Source organism: Berghia stephanieae, chromosome 13 (genome assembly GCF_034508935.2).
Source record: "Berghia stephanieae isolate SIO BIC M18660-M18661 chromosome 13, UCSD_Bste_1.3, whole genome shotgun sequence".
Lineage (NCBI taxonomy): Eukaryota > Metazoa > Mollusca > Gastropoda > Nudibranchia > Aeolidiidae > Berghia > Berghia stephanieae.
In genome coordinates, this window is record NC_088372.1 from 17,879,665 (window position 1) to 17,897,244 (window position 17,580).

The following is a 17,580-nucleotide window of genomic DNA, read 5'->3' on the forward strand; positions in this document are numbered from 1 at the left end:
ATATTTACAAACCACCTAAAGCGACTTGGACTACACCACCGGTACCGGTGGTCAGCCATCCTTCCATCTGTCTGGGAGACTTTAATAGCCACCATCACGAATGGGGCTACCGAGACTGCAACGAGGCAGGAAGACAACTCCGCTCATGGATGGACTGTAATGATCTACACCTAGTGTACGATCCTACAGCCAAGGGTACCTTCCGGGGTACCCGCCATAAGAAGGAGTATACTCCAGACCTCACCCTTGTAACGAAAAGCGCGAACGGTGAACCGCTGCAGATGAAGCGGACAGTCCTCGGGGACTTTCCGCATAGCCAGCACAGGCCGGTTCTTGTCACAGCTAGGGTGACAATACCGAGGGTGCAGTCTCTCCCACTTTGCAGATGGAATTTCAGGAAGGCTGACTGGGAGGAATTCAGTTCCTATATCGAGCAGGTCTGCCCTGCCATTCCTCCCAAGTCCAAGAATATAACCAGATTTAGTAGGCTACTGGTTAAGAGCGCTCAACGCTTATTCCACGGGGCAAACGGAAATTCTACACCCCTTGCTGGACAGCAGAGTCGGAAGAGCTGTACCGAGAGTACCAGCAGACCCAGTCCCAGGACACAGCCGATAGACTACTTCAGTCTCTGGCAGAGAGAAGGAAGCAACGGTGGCAGGAGACCGTGGAAAGTCTCGACTTTACACACTCCAGCCGCCACGCTTGGCGTCTGATAAAGAAATTGGACCCAGATCGGAATTTCGCGAAGGCTGCACCGGAATGCGAGGCAGACACAATTGCCAAGAATATTAAGAACCGTAATAAGCGGGTCCCTAATCAGGCTTTTGAGCGCGGTGTCCGCAAGGCGTACCGTACGATTTTGGACTCGCTACCTGCGGAGGAGTCGGACTGGACGGCCCCGTTCAGTCCCCGAGAAGTGGGTGCAGCCATTAGCGAAGTAAAGAACGGCAAAGCAGCAGGGATAGATGGTGTATATCCCGATATGGTGACGCATCTGGGCCCCAGGGCACGGGCCTGGCTAGCAGAGGCAATGTCTGACATCCTTGCAAAGGGAAAGCTTCCACAAGTGTGGAAGCACGCAAAGATAGTTGCCATTCTGAAGCCAGGGAAGCCGGCGAAGGAGGCAGACAGTTACAGACCCATATCGCTGCTGAGCTGTCTTTACAAATTGTTGGAGCGTGTTCTATTAAAACCGATGGTGCACCCGTGTAGCGTGTAGTGAGTTGTATGGCCCCGCATAAGAGAGACAACGAGATTTTATTTTTCTATACAACTTTAAAACGTGTAGCATGTACGTGTAGATCTATGGCCGTCAGCCTTAGGGCATAATTCTTAATATTTTTTTTTTACGTTTTTGTTGGTCTACCGAATTCATTTTTCTTTGTTTGTTTGTTTTGTTTTTTTGTTTTTTTTTTTTTTTGAGGGGGGGTGGTTGTTGGGAATTTTCTTCTTTTTTTTTTTTTTGGTTTTTATTTAATTGTTTTTCTTTTTTTTTTTTGGGGGGGGGGGGGGTTTCTGTTGTTATTTTTTTGTTATTGTTTATCTGTTTGTTGTTTTTTTTTTTGTTTGAATTTTTAAAAAAGTAAAACGTACCTTCAATATTTTGAAATAAATTTATTCTCACCATTAAACTATTTTGAATAGCATCGAGATTAATAACAGATCTACAATAAATAGTATGCGATCGGCTAAGAAGTTCACAACATTGCCATTCGGAAGTATAACGGATCAACACAGTACATAAAACTGTGTGTAACCATGATCGTTTATAGATAGTATGCAGATGACGTCACTCAGGCCTTTGTTATTGTTTTTGCCATCCGCGTTTGTGAGTTGTTCTCACTAAACTGTATTAACCAAACTATAAAAGTTCATGGTTACACAGAGTTTGTGTGTTGGTCCGTTATACTTCCGGATGGCAATGTTGTGAACTCCTTGGCCAAGCGCATTCTATCTATAGATAGTATGCAGATGACGTCACTCAGGCCTTTGTTATTGTTTTTGCCATCCGCGTTTGTGAGTTGTTCTCACTAAACTGTATTAACCAGACTATAAAAGTTCATGGTTACACAGAGTTTGTGTGTTGGTCCGTTATACTTCCGGATGGCAATGTTGTGAACTCCTTGGCCAAGCGCATTCTATCTATAGATAGAACTCAGGCTCAGGTCAGTGTTAGTTTGTTTTTTTTTTTTTTGTTTTTTTTTGCCATCCACGTTTATGAGTAATTCTCACTTAAATTTATTAAGCAGGCTATAAAAGGCGCAAAAACAAAAAAAAAACAAAAAAAAAAAAAACAATAACAAAGACATGAGTGACGTCAACTTCATTCTATCTATAGAGAGTATGCGCTTGGCAAAGAAGTTCATAACATTGTCATCCGGAAGTATAACGGACAAACACACAAAACTGTGTTTAACCTTGAACGTTTTATAGTCTAGATAATACCGTTTAGTGAGTATTACTCATAAACGTGGATGGCAAAAAAAAAACAATAACAAATACCAGAGTGACGTCAACTTCATTCTATCTATAGTTCGAAGATGACGTCACTCAGGTCTTTGTTATTGTTTTTTTTTTGCCATCCGCGATTATGAGTAATGCTCACTGAACTGTATTAACCCGACTATAAACGTTCATGGATACACACAGTTTTGTGTGTTGGTCCGTTATACTTCCGGATGGCAATGTTATGAGCTTCTTTGCCAAGCGCATACTATCTATAGGTAGAATGTCACGACCAAGATTACACGCAGTTTTGTGTGTTGGTCCGTCATATTTCCGGATGGCAATATTGTGAGTTTCTTAGCCAAGCGCGTACTGTCTATAGATAGTGTGCGCTTGGCTAAGAAGCTCATAACTTGTCCGTTCCCTTAATGGAAAAATTGTGCAAATCGTGTAACCAGCATGAAATTTTCACACAAAGTGCAGAATTTTATGAGGATTTCGAAAATAGGTGGCTCCAAGTTGAAATATAGCTGGAACCACGAGTTATTGCCCTTTAAAGGTGACAAAATACATTTTTTCAACATTTTATTTTTTTTTCTCAAAAAATTACTGTTTTATAAATATTTTATAATGATGTGGTTATTTTGCTATTCCCTTGCCTACTTTGGACTCAGAAAATATTTTTCCATTTGAATTTTATTGAAATATATAAGAAAATACGAAATTCAATTGGGATTTTTCAGGAAATTTAAAAAATATATATATCTCCTTCCTGGAAACTGTTTAAATGGTTTAGAATCTGACATATATTTGAAATGCCATGCATTTCAAAAACATTTTTTAATCTTCACATCCTCTAAAATCAAGCAATATTAATTTGATTTAAAAAAAAAAAAACAATAATAGACAATTCAACCGCCAAAGCAAGTACCCCTTCTCCTCCCGACACACACGTACAATCACTCTCAAACATAAGAGTACAATGTATCTCTATCATATAGCAAATAACACGTTTAAATTTATATATATATTGTACAATTCATATTTATTCAATGAAGAATTGAACCATTTAAAACATTTTTTTCTGTGTACATATTTAACAGCAGCATTATTATAGATTTACATCCCTTTTTTAAAATTACATTGTTGAAAACATACAATTGAAAAACGTGTTTAAAGTCAATCATTGTCTCTAGAACATTGACCATTGCAGGCACATAACAGAGTACATGGAAGAGATGCCTTAACACAATTGCATCTTTTGGAGCATCCCTTTGATGAACAGTTACATTTAATCAGATTTTGTGAGGCATGTGTAAGGTCAGTCAAAGTGGACCACTTTGGCATCCCATCTTCTTTCCAACCAAAATCTGATTTGGAAGGAAGACTAGGGTCTTTAGCAAGAGAGCGTTTCCATACATAACCAGCTTGGTAAACGGCTCGATTTAAATGCTGTTTGAGAGCTTCACGAGTTGGTGGCATATTGTCTGGAAGGCGTGACTTTTTTGTAAAAAGTTCACGCCGGCATTCATTGACAGCAGATAAGTTGGTTGCTCTGTCAAACAACAAACAGACAAATCTCTGGATGATGTTGAAATACTTGTCTCTTTATAGAACTGGCAAATTCTTTTACTAGTTTCAGCTGTAATATCTTTTACCCTAGTATAGGATATTGATAAACCCAGAGCAGACAGTTTATCAATAAGACCTTTCTTTCTGGTTTTGGCAAAAACCATGACTCCTAAATAAACGGGGATTGGGGTTTCCTTGGACAACTGTTTTCTAGTGCTACCTGAATTTTGCGGGCTTTTGTTGTTGTGGTTAAACATGATAAGCTGTGAAATTGTCATGGTATGTCGATTCTGATGACCTAAACTTAGCGAACACTGACCACTTAAAATGCCATTCACAATTTTCACTAATTTGTGTGGTACACTATTGACAATGCTATCATGATCTATATTGAGGGGTGATATGAATGTATGATTTCTTATTTCTGCTCTTATAATATCAACTGCCTTTTGTATTGCAAGATCATCATTTGAATCTAAATCGGAAATAGCTGCTTGTGAAATAATATTCCCCTCTTTGAAAGTAAGCAAGACTTCCCGCCCATCCCTGTATTCCATTAAAGAAGGAACTCTCGATAGTAAATTTTCTTTGAATCTAGTTTTATGTACATATACATCCGACAAATTTATGGCATTTAATTTTGACAAAAGTAAATTGTAGAGATCATTCAGCTTAAACACAACATTTGTGTCTGTGCGAGCTTGTTGTTGATCAATAAAATTGACAATATCCTGTTTGCATTCTGCAATGTGTGTTTTGTATTTGTTGTTTGAAGTATTTTTACATCTAAAATCGTCTGCTCTTCTGTGGAACAGTATAAGGCAAGGCTTATGATACTTTGCTTCCATCGCAATAAGATCACCCTCCGCAAATACTCTAAGAATACTTGTATCTGAAAGAAGGACAGCTTCCTAGTAGACTTTTGTGAAAGAGCAGGAGTCCGGACCTCAGTCAATTCCCCTTCACATCCCTTACAAAACAAGCAGTGTTTGCTTATATGTGATGTGTTTAATGTGCCTCTTGTATCAGGACTTGCAACTGCTTCACTATTACATTGATTTATCTTCTTTGCAAGCCTTTTGAGTTTTGATTTATGAAACCTGTGTCTGCAATTCTTATGGTAAAGTCACTGGCGGTCGGTCAATAGAGCGAAGTTGTTTTGTGCCGCCCTATATTTTCCGTAGATTAACATGTCAGCCAAACAAAAAACTTCAATTTTAAAATTTTGATAAAATTAAAAATTTAGCACATACTGCTTTTTGTTTTGAATTTAATATTTGATGACTCGTGCGTCGCTCCGCGAAGGTAGCGTCAAATCGGCACGTTTCATCTTTCCCCCGTTGCCTGCGCGGGGTGACAATGAGCGGAGGGTGTGGTGTGGTGGGGACGTTTTTTTTTTGTTTATATGAGCCAGTCTTCGTTTGGCCGTCCTGTCCTTATCCTATTAGCCACTCCCACCCCTCGTTCTGAAAAAAGCCCGCGAGATTACCCAGGAGGCAAGAGTCAATCAGCTGATCATCAAAATAATAGTGGAAGTAAGACTATCGAATCGCCGACACCGCATTGAGATTATTTTCCAGCTTCTTTTCTCTTTTTACAAATTTATTATCTGAAACAATGGATTACGTTAATTCTCTTTCACCTCAGGATAGAAACATTTATCAAAATAAATTAAAATTACGTGATGGATCGTCTTTTCCCGATCCGTTTGGAGACACTTCAATTGAGTGGATAAACAATCCAAGAAGATGGCCTTCTCTAGGTTATTTTGACATTGTAAATTATTTTATCCATGAAACATGCCTTTACAGCCTTGAAGAAACAAAGGCCTTCAAAAGTATGGATGGATATAATTATGCCATTAACGGCCATGTTCAGGAGATTCTAATTCACATGCCTTCAAATGGAACGTCAGCTGAGTACTGTGCCTTGAAATCAAAGGTTTTACCGAGTCAACGACAAGGACAAAACTCAAAATTGTATGACACATACGTTATACTCGAGGTGGAAACTGCAAAAATAATCACGACTCACTGCACATGTATGGCCGGGTAAGTTATTTTTCAATTTGCCTCTATTAGAATTAAGTTATAGTTATAGAATTTTGTTATTGTTTTTATGATGTGGATTGGAGCTGGAAAATAAAATCAAGTGACTTCACTAAATCGTGCACGGACCACCCCATGGTATGGTGGCCTTGCCTTTATTTTATTTTTCTTTCACAAAAAAGTGGTAGAAAACAAACAGCAAAATAAAGAAATAATAATTATCTACGCCACTGGTAACGGCCTAAGGTTGGGAGGAGAAAAGTGATTATGTTAACATTAACATTCAATATTCTCCGACATTTCGCTAGGCTATTAATAATAATAAACCCTTTCGATATTAATTTTTTCATAGTTTTTCCCCTCAAAAAATTATATTTTCAACATGTGCAACCAAATAAAATTTAAAATCTAACATTCACTAAATATATAGAGATTTATCAAGCTTGAAGAGGGTAGCAATTCCCATGACAATCATCTGTCTGGCTACTCATGTTCTCATTTAGGTGGATAACGAATTTAATGACCTTAACTATTCCAATTTTATAATTTCCCCCTTTTTGCTTCAAACTCTGACTTTTTGCACTCGGCATATTGTAATCAACATCCCATATTAAATGTTGGACCTAAAAGTATATTATGAAATGAGAAATAATATTGGTTGGCAAGTCTGTCCCAGTATGAGGGTTGAACAAATATAAATTGTGCTGACTATGAAGGTATGATTTGATGTGCATGAAATTTCAGGAAAGTTATGAATTATCCTCTGCTTTGAAAATTGAGAACGTTTTCCTGAAATTTCAAAGGAAAATCCGTGGGGAACCGAAACCCCAAAAAGCAAAGATGAGAGACTCTGCTGTAAAGGTCATGCGCACTGTATTTTGGTACATAGAAGGTTTGATTATCTTAACTGAAGCACGGGTTAATTGCCCTGCTGGATTCTCTACTGATTGAGCTGCAGAGCAATCTCTTGCCCTTGTTACATTCAGCCACTTTAAAAATTGGCCTACGAAAAGCTTTGACTCTCTTCAATTTTATTTTGTTGCAGGATTGGAAAAACATGCAGTCATGCTGCAGCACTTTGTTTCAAAGTTGAATTTGCAAACAGAACTGGGTTAACGCAGACAGCCTCAACAAGTGAACTGTGTAATTGGAACTCAACAGCGAAAAGAAAGGTTGGATTACAAACATCTTTTTATATTGATGATAGCCTAAATCGCCACCATTTTAATACAGTTGTAACTACCTAAAAACCCACTTTTCGTAACAACCCGCTACTAACTACTGTTGCTTTGTGAGTCCTTGGAAGAGGCTCTTTACTCACATTCTCTCAACGCACTCAATTGTAAAATGGGCACCTGGTAGAAAACAGTGTTGTATTTGTCGAAGAATTTAAAAAAGTGTAATTTCGCCTTGAAGGCGACACAACTTGTCCATCATGTCAAGTGTTGCTGTAAAGTGCTTTGAGCACATTTAGTGGATATTGCACGAATATAAATGAAAATGCTCATCTTTTTTTTTTTTAATTTATCACAACCTTCCGTAAATAGAATATAAATATTAAAACGCCCCTCTGAAATAAATGGTTTACCCTTCAGCCTGAAGGGGGGAAAAGGAAAAAAGAAATGTATGTTGATTCCTGCTTATTAAACTTTGCGGGATTCAATTTAGAAATACATGGGCATAACTTTAAATTCTCCATCCAAATTTTTAGCGCAAGCATGTCTGCTAAACAACAGTTTGTTATGAATGAATAACAAAGAGATATCAAGCACGTCAGATATAATAATCGGATATGAATGGTAATGATAGCTGTGCCTCTGTGTCCCACGCGAATCAGGGGAGGATTAATACTACACTTTATTTAAAAATCCGAAAAACTAGAGCATTTATATAATCCAATATCCACTAAACTTGCTCAAAGCGCTTTATTAGGGGCCCCTAACCAACAGCAACACTCAACATGTATGACGGGACCCGACACCTTTTAGGCGATATTACATTTTATTCCAGCAGAGAAAATGCTGTAAACGACCAGGTACTCATTTTACACCTGAGTACGGTAACAATGTGAGTAAAGACACTTTTCCAATTATTCAACTTTGCACCACTCAGAGCATGTCTCGAACCCTGAACCTTCGGACCTGAAAACTCGAGCCATACCACTCTACCTTATAGCCGCACAAGCTATATATGGACAGATGTAAGACTGGGGTGAGAATGATTGCTTGTAGTAGTTGTGGTGATAGGATGGTAATGTGGTGGTAGTTGTAGTAGTAGTGGTGGTAGTTGTAGTAGTAGTGGTGGTGGGGATGATGATGTGGTGGTGTAGTATCAGAGGTAGGAATGATGATGTGGTGGTAGTTGTAGTATTGGTGGGAGTGTAGTATTAGCGTTGGTAGGGACAATAATGTGGTGGTGGTTGTATAAGTAGAGTGGTATGAAATAAGTGAAGAGCAATAATCATTGTAAATTGTAAATCAATACAAGTGAGACTAGATAAGTAAGCCCATATTAATATCATTGGCTTCTGGTTAGACCAAACAAGAGATTAACTTCTTAGTAAATTAGCAGTCCTAGCCCTATTTTCTGATTTCCACTTCCCAGCAATTAAGCCATAGTCACAGTACCATAATATGATAAATATAATTTACAGAGGAAAGCAGCTTGAAAAGATAACTAAATTTTATTCCGAGAACAATCCAGCATTATAGAGGTAATCAATGAAATTGAAAATGTGTTGCAATATTCCACAAAGAAATAACAAAATACAAAATTTAAACAAGAGGTAAAGTACTACATTTATCAATTCTAACGGCATACTTCTTCCCAAAAAATACTCAATTTGCATGATAAAACAGTATATTTATTGCTAAATTAACAAGGGTTCCCATAAGCGCTTCATATGCAATGGGATCAATCCAAAGTGCAGTCAAGAGTTTTTATCTGATTCCCCTGTCTACCCAGCAGTGCATGGGTAGCTGGGTCTATTATATCTCAGCGAGAGACTAGTGTCCTATCCAAAGGGTAACAGGCAATTGTTATTGTCCGTTTCACGCTACACAAATTCAGGCTCCATGGGCATTATGGCTCTGATGGACTACTTCTTTTTTTTTTTTATCTTTCAATGAAATTGATATATATTTTCATTTTAATTTTAAAAACATTGTACCGATACTGCAGTTCAGCAGTACAAAATAAAATCCCATAATCGCAATGATTGCTCTCTCTAATACAATTTCCCTTCTAAATATCTAAATGTTAAAAATTAATCATTGACATATACAATGGGTTTTTTTTTTATTGACAAAACAGTTATTTGCCATATGTGCATAATTTATTCAAGTTCAAGTTGCGATTGATATTAAGGTTTAACAATAGACCACACCTATGGCAGAAAAAAGTTTGATGGAATCTTACATAGCTTTGGAGTTATTCAAACCTGAAATGTGTCAACAAATTTAAAAAAAACAAACAACACTATTTTGTGAAAGACTGCGGCTATGTGGTCTTGTATTATGACACTTGCCTTCGGACCGGAAGGCCCTGGGGTTGAGCCTCGCCTGGTGCATAGTTGAGTCCTTGGAAAAGGCTTTTTACTCACATTCTCTCATCATACTCAGGTGCAAAATGAGTACAGTGTTCTCTCTGTCCAAAAACAAAATTGTAATGTTGCCTAATAGGCATCATGTTCCGTTTTAAATGTTAAGTGTTGCTGTTACCAGGGACCGCTAGTAAAGGGCTTAGTGGATATAGCGCTGTATAAAAGGTCAATATTTGTTTGTCGTTAACCGTGTCGCAGCGATTGCGACATATCTAGGTCATTCCAGCGCCAGTAAAAAGGTTTACATCTCAACATTATCGAAAATGAAGCTTTAACCATTTATCACCATGATTCCTAGCTTGGAATGAAGATCTCAACTCATATTTGAAACATTGCAAAGGAAATAACACTACAATCTCTCTCTTTTATATGTGATCCACCATGTATTAAATCGGGGTGAATTAGTCATGGAAAACTGATTTTTAAGACAAAATTATGAAATTCTATTTGATTTATTGAACCCCATTTAGAAGCCGGAACGCATTTTCTCCAACTAGTCAAAGTCTCAAACTTTTTAATCATAACATGCTCAATTTAAATTCAATCTTCAGCTCTAGTTCATTCCAATATAACACTGTTCGTCACATATGTTAGTGTCCTATTTCTAGATAATATATAAATTAATCTTAACTGGGAAGAAGAGAAGGCTGTAGATTAACAAGACCTGCTACGATAACGACAATATCATCCAAGAGGGGAACAAGGTTAATCGTCAGTCGGCCCTGTAGAATTTTGTACTTTTTAACAAAGCCAATGACTCTCTCTACGTGAATTCTAAGACGAGACAGCTGTCTAGAAGTAACAACCTCCTTTCCTGTTAACTGCTTCTTTCCCTTAGTGAAAGCAGGCAAATGAACTGTAACTCCTCTCGCAGCACATTCAGAACTAATCAAAAATCCTCTGTCAGCTAGAATCTCATCTCCATGCTCAAGTTTATCCAAAAAGCCAGAGTCGCATGTGATTTGTTTATCTGAAACTCTCCCTCCCCATCCAGCCGACACAAATGAAATTGCTCCACAAGGCGTTATGGAGATGAGGAATTTTACAGTATTGCAATGTTTGTAATTGCTCCATGTTTGAGCTCTGGCAGTGAGTCCATCGGGCCTAGAAAATGGAACTTCGAAACAATCTATAGTAGAAATGACATTTGGAAAACACTTAAAAAGAGATGACATGTTCCTCTGGCAGACATCTCTTTCTGGCCACACAATCAATGGTCTTAAAAAAGTAGCTAAAACAGGAATTACTTTATGAATGACTCTCGCCACTGATGAATTGGAAATCCTGAATCTTAATGCTAAATCTATATTGCTGCTAAAATGTCTAATTTTCATCAAAACCAATAACAACTGATCATCACAAGAAATTGATTTGTTTTGAAGAACAGGAGCAAGTTCCGTTGATAAAAATGTGAAACAGTCAATAGTCACTCCTGCGAAAAAATGAATGTCTTTCTTTACATTGTTGAAAGTAAATCGTTGATCTGCCAAATCTCTCTTAAGTTTATTATTTTCTTCCCTCAATTCAGCCAATATCCCACGAAGATTCAAACAGTCCCTTACACACTTTTCAACAATGTCAGAGACACTGCCATCTGTTTGAGTTCCTGAAAGAAGAAACATAGAAAAGTTAGAATATGTGCAATAATTTAATAATTACACTACATATATATATATATATATATATATATATATATATATATATGTTTAACAAGTCATCGTTTATTCTTTCTCATCAGGTCCAACCGGCAAGACTTCGTGATATCAACTTTAAGAAACCAAAACATGGTGAAGATAACTGTTCGACTCCAGTTCCTGCTCGTCCAAAAATCTCAACAAAAACTGTAGATTTGGATGATATTAAACAACGTTTTCCTAATTCAGTCGTGCTGAAATCTCTCAGTTGTACAAATGATGTGCCATTGACCATTGAGAAAGCAATAAAAAATTCTAAGGACAAGTTTCTAGAGGCAGTGACAAAAAGTATGACAGATGCAGCAATTAAGTGTCTTGAAGAAGAGACAAGAAAGCAATCTCAATCTGTCTTGTGGTTTGAGCACCGTTATGGAAGAGTAACATCCGTTGTACCTTGAAGAAAGTTAGTTACCACTCCCCAATCTCCCTCCACCCTCCCTCCCCAACTAACTATTGTCTTTCACTGCTAAAATAATTAGGCCAAGACGGCCAATCTAGCGATGCACGCCCTGAGGTCCTACTTGGGATAAATTAAAACCATATCAGTTTTATCACTGAAAGAAGAGGCTTTGCTTCACTTAGATATACGGATGAAGAGAGTGGCAATAAATATATATTTCATCATTGTTTGTTTTGCTTAAATATATATTAAATATAAAAAAGAACAGTAAACAAAGTATGCACCGAGAAGAGCCCCATGGTACTATAAATAAAAACCTGACCCCGGTTCATCCCCGGTAAGTCCTCTACATTCGTGCATGTCACTCTCAAAGTATACTTATCAACTGTGTATGTGTGGTGTGCATTGCTCTGATTAAATGTATATTTAATATTTCTATTGTGTGTCATAAGTTAAGTATTCGATGAAATTATATCGCTGTTGTCTTGTTTATTAATTCTAAGTTTGTTATCTTATATCAAAAATGTTATGCTGTTCATTTTTATGAAAAATGTTTTATTTTGAATCTTTATTAAAAGTTTTCTGTAATTTGTACCAGTCATGAATCATGTTGATTTTTTAATTGATAATCAATTCCGACACTTATCCCCTCAAGAGAAAATAGTGGTGAAAGATTTAGGTCCACACAAACCAGTGATTTTTAACTTAGTTTCTAACACTCCGAGGAGACAGCGCCGATTTAATAATGATTATTTTTAAAATGTTGAATGGCTTACTGCCAGTGAAAGCCGTAAAACGCTTCATTGTTTTTATTGCTTGATTTTTGGTGATGTATGCTATAACGGACAACAGGAGGATTCAGTGATATTGCGCACATCTCTCAGGCACTGAAGAAACATTCTGAATCAAATAGCCATGTCACAGATGCTGTTAAATATAAACTTTTCATCGTTGTAGATATAAGAAATCAGTTGGAAACAGGACATGCTGCGTCTGTGAGTCGTTATAATGAACAAGTGAAAGTTAACAGACAAGTTTTGTCCAAGATAATTGATGCTCTTTTGTGAGTATGTCTCGTTAATATTCTAACACACACACACACACATACACGCACACACAAATACACGCACATATGCAAACAATTGCAATACCGCCCTCCACACACACACACACACATACACACACACATACAAAGTAGGTCAAATTAAGTTAAATTAACTAGACCAATAAAATTTGATTCTGTATTTCGGATTTGTGCCGCCTTAAATACAATGTGACCAACCGCCCCTGGGTAAAGTCCATCATCATTGTCTCTCAAAAAACTAGCAAGACATTTCACAGGTTGGTTAATATTGAATTTCAATGCTATTGGCAATCTACCTGAGTCATGAAAAAGTTTGATATCCTCAGAAATGGCAACATAAGTGTCTTCAATACAATTTAACTTGGTTGCTTTTTTAGGGTTTGTGAGAGGAGAATTTTCAATGGTTTCTTGACAAAACAGGCACTTCGACCAGTCAATTTCAGGGGAAGCTTGATCGAGTCTTGGAACTTTGTTCAGATTTTTACAGTCGACAATGGATGTCTGCCGCTTCTTTCCTCCTGCCATATTAGCGCATTCTAGGAAGGAAAGAAAAATAAATCAAAACCCCATGACATACTCAAGAGACAATATTTAAAGTTATTTCCTACAAAGTGTGAATTACGTAGTTTCTCAAGTTACAGAAAATGTTACCATCTTAAGGCGATATAGGGTAGCTTGAGAGATGACAGAATGAACAAGTTTGTGTGCGTGCGAGTGTGTGTGTGTGTGTGTGTATGCGTGTTAGTGTGTATTTGTGTGTGTGTTTGCGTGAGAAAGGTTAAACACATATTAGTTGACGGGGCTTGGATAGCTCAGTGGTAAGATTCTCTGCAAAACAACAATAAAACAACAACAACATCAACACACACACAACGAACACATACTTCCAAATACCTGTTAGAATGGAACTTTAGTCCTTGCAATCTTGACCATTCAGCAAATCAAACTAGGATTCCCATTTGACGAGGTCCCCAGGCATGATGCTTTTAAGGAAACAAAGGACTGTGAGGCTGGCAAGTAGAAATATAACAAACATGCAAAAGGTAAAGCAATGTGTGTGAATATTAGCGTGTATTGGTAGAATTGTGTGTGGAGATGTTCTTTTTTTGATCAACTGAGTTAATAATAAATTAGTTATGTTTTTTCTTTCTCGGTCAGCAGTAATGATAAACACCGTTATTCTATCATCAATCATCGACAGGCTAATCTATATCTAATCGAATCTAAAAGGGTCTAAATTTAGTACTGACATAGCACATGTAACTTATATTATACTAAGATAGAAAAATATGTTCAAATCCAAGCATGGGCCATAATCTTACTCTATCTTTTGCATCCTGGGGGCTTATGATATGACTGTGACTCAGCTTTGATCTGACCCAATTCTTTTTTCACAACTCAATTCTTTTGTCATACATTGCGCAATCCTTATCGCACTAGCATGCGCATAAAGTAAAATAACATCACGATGATATAAGACATTTATAATAGATGAAAAAGATTGTTCCTTACCTTTTCAATGAATATCGATTGCACAAAATAAAATTGTAGTTTGTTGACATCGTTCAAAAGACAAAACTCATTCTCTCAGTTATTTTTTAGACAACACATGATGCCATTGTCGGTAGATGGAGCTGTCGTTATCTCGAAGGGAGAGGCGGTGACAGGTGACAAAACCGCATTTCGATTTAGCAATTATTGTACTGTACACAATGGTTGAAAGAAACCTCTTTAACTGCTTTAAATATTTTTTTTTAGTCTCTTGTTGTTGTTTTTTTCGTTTACAGGCGCTAACATCCTAGTACATACTTAGTAAAGGATAGGTCGACCTAATGACTCATAGTTTTGTTGCACGGGCAAAAAAGGACAATTTTTATTGGGTTTTTTTCTGCGGTCAGAAGACCAAAAAAAAAATGTTTTAAAATAATTAAAAGCTATATTTTTGGTAAATAATAATGGAAAACATTAAAACAAACATATGTCCACGATCAAAAACACATCAAGATGTTCTTAATGGGTGAGAATGTTTTTTTAAAAATACTTTTGTCATCGAGCGCCAAAACGTCACAAAGTGCGCGTTTTCACTAGACTTTACGACAAATTTTAAGGTCTTTTCAATAAAAATGGTATTTGGAGCCACCTATTTTTCGAATCTTCACAATTTTCTGCACCAATTTGTATACTTAGTTTGCTGGTTACAAAAAGTGCACAAAACGCACGGAACTTGCCGCTAAGAAAACGGACTAAACATTGCCATCCGGAGTATAACGGACCAACACACAAAACTGTGTGTATCCATGAACGTTTATAGTCAGGTTAATACAGTTCAGTGAGCATTACTCATAAACGCGGATGGCAAAAAACAATAACAAAGACCTGAGTGACGTCATCTTCGAACTGTCTATAGATAGATCGAAGCACTCGGTTCATTGTTATTGTTTTTGACATCCGCGTTTATGAGTAATTCTCACTTAGCTGTATTATCCATACTATAAACGTTTAAGGTTACACGTAGTTTTGTGTCGTTATACTTCCGGATGGCAATGTTGTGAGCTTCTTAGCCAAGCGCATATTATATATAGATAGAACGAAGATGACGTCACTCAAGCCTTTGTTATTGTATTTTGCCATCCGCGTTTGTGAGTGATTCTTACTTAGCTGTATTAAACCAGACTATAAAAGTTTATGGTCATACATAGTTTTGTGTGATGGTCCGTTGTACTTCCGTTTAGTGAGAACAACTCACAAACGCGGATGGCAAAAACAATAACAAAGGCCTGAGTGACGTCATCTGCGTCACTCAGGCTTTTGTTATTGTTTTTGCCATCCGCGTTTGTGAGTTGTTCTTACTAAACTGTATTAACCAGACTATAAAAGTTCATGGTTACACAGAGTTTGTGTGTTGATCCGTTATACTTCCGGATGGCAATGTTGTGAACTCCTTGGCCAAGCGCATACTATCTATAGTCTGATTAATAAAATTTAGTGAGAACTACTCATAAAATGGCTGGCTAAAAGTAATAACAAAGAACTGACTTACGTCAAGTTCAACCTATCAACATCAATAATACGATAAACGATTATGGCGGTAAGTTTGATCTCGCTGGAAATGTTGTGAATATTTTACTAAAACACATATCATCAATAAACGTTCTTGGCGAGGCAAAGTTTTGTAAGTTGGTTAATATTGTTTATGTTTATTAGGCTGACGGGCCATAGAACTACACGCTACATGCTACACGTTTTATACCCTGGGCTATATCACTTCACACTATTATTCTACATGCTTCATGTGCGGCTATGTGGTCTAGTGGTATGACACTCGCTTTCGGATCGGAAGGTCCTGGGTTCGAGCCTCGCTCGGCGCATAGTTGAGTCCTTGGAAAAGACTCTTTACTCACATTCTCTCACCGTACTCAGGTGTAAAATGAGTACCTGGCCGTTAACAGCGTTGTCTTTGTCCGAAAAATTGTAATATCGCCTAACAGGCGTCATGTCTCGTCCTACATTTTAAATGTTGCTGTTGACCAGGGACCCCTTGTAATGCGCATTGAGCACGTTAAGTGGATATTGCGCTATATAAATGCTCAAATTTTTTTTCATATCTTGCCAGAGACCGAGGAATTTTGTTTTATTTCCTCCGAAGATGAATTCTTCCGACGAAGAAGATACTCTGAAGAAAACGAAAGAGACAAAGCATATGGTGCCGAGAACATTTCCTTCTCAGAGAATCACGAGGAGAGTTCCAGCATCCATTCCGTCATCTTCTTGAGAATACTGATGAAGAACTCTTCCCAGATCCCAGAGAAGGGGCTTTGCCCTTACCATTTTTTTCAATCAATTTTTCCTTGTAGTCGTCCATGTTCGCCGGATCTAGAACTAGACGTGTAGCAAATTAAGTGAGTATGTCCATATCTTTCTACACGCGTGTAGCATGTAGCGAGTCCCGTGTAGCGTGTAGTGAGTTGTAAGGCTCCGAGGTTTATTTTTCTATACACCTTTAAAACGTGTAGCATGTACGTGTAGATCTATGGCCCGTCAGCCTTAGGGCATAATTCTTATTATTATTTCTACGTTTATGTTGGTCTACCTAATTGATTTTTTCTTTGTTTGTTTTTTTTGTTTTGTTTTGTTTTGTTTTGAGGGGGGTGGTGGTTGTTGGGAATTTTCTTCTTTTTTTTTTTTTGGTTTTTATTTATTTAATTGTTTTTCTTGGGGGGGGGGGGTGTTCTGTTGTTATTTTTTTGTTGTTGTTTATCTGTTTGTTTGGGTTTTTTTTTTTGTTTGAATTTTTAAAAAAGTAAAACGTACCTTCAATATTTTGAAATAAATTTATTCACACCATTAAACTATTTTGAATAGTATGCGATCGGTTAAGAAGTTCACAACATTGCCATCCGGAAGTATAACGGATCAACATAGTACTTAAAACTGTGTGTAACCATGATCGTTTATAGTCCGATTAATACAATTTAGTGAGAATATATCATAGACGCGGATGGCAGAAAGAAATACAACAACAACAACAACTACGAAAAAACAATAACAAAGACCTGGGTGACGTCAACTAAGAACTATATATAGTTCAGATACCGGGAGCTTTGTGAGTAAATATCACATAACACTAACACGATATAGATAGAATGCGCTTGGCCAAGGAGTTCACAACATTGCCATCCGGAAGTATAACGGACCAACACACAAACTCTGTGTAACCATGAACATTTATAGTC

General features: G+C 37.3%; 2 protein-coding genes across 2 annotated transcripts; one reads left to right on the top strand and one right to left on the bottom strand.

The window, feature by feature from the left end:
• The first annotated feature begins 5,569 nt into the window (after positions 1 to 5,569).
• On the top strand, positions 5,570 to 11,761 carry LOC144959226 (uncharacterized). The gene is made up of 3 exons (XM_078891767.1): positions 5,570 to 6,071; positions 7,114 to 7,240; positions 11,408 to 11,761. The coding sequence occupies exons 1-3, from the start codon at positions 5,638 to 5,640 to the stop codon at positions 11,759 to 11,761; spliced, it is 915 nt and encodes a 304-aa protein (XP_078747893.1). The 5' UTR covers positions 5,570 to 5,637.
• On the bottom strand, positions 9,867 to 11,291 carry LOC144958929 (uncharacterized). The gene has a single exon (XM_078891228.1). The coding sequence runs from the start codon at positions 11,289 to 11,291 to the stop codon at positions 10,296 to 10,298; it is 996 nt and encodes a 331-aa protein (XP_078747354.1). The 3' UTR covers positions 9,867 to 10,295.
• Positions 11,762 to 17,580: the final 5,819 nt, after the last annotated feature.

Excerpts from the sequence above, each read along its gene's own strand:
- LOC144959226 (XM_078891767.1), top strand. The coding sequence starts at position 5,638 with ATGGATTACGTTAATTCTCTTTCACCTCAGGATAGAAACATTTATCAA. Across the intron at positions 6,072-7,113 it reads CACTGCACATGTATGGCCGG|GATTGGAAAAACATGCAGTC; the intron begins GTAAGTTATTTT and ends ATTTTGTTGCAG. Across the intron at positions 7,241-11,407 it reads ACTCAACAGCGAAAAGAAAG|GTCCAACCGGCAAGACTTCG; the intron begins GTTGGATTACAA and ends CTTTCTCATCAG.
- LOC144958929 (XM_078891228.1), bottom strand. The coding sequence starts at position 11,291 with ATGTTTCTTCTTTCAGGAACTCAAACAGATGGCAGTGTCTCTGACATT.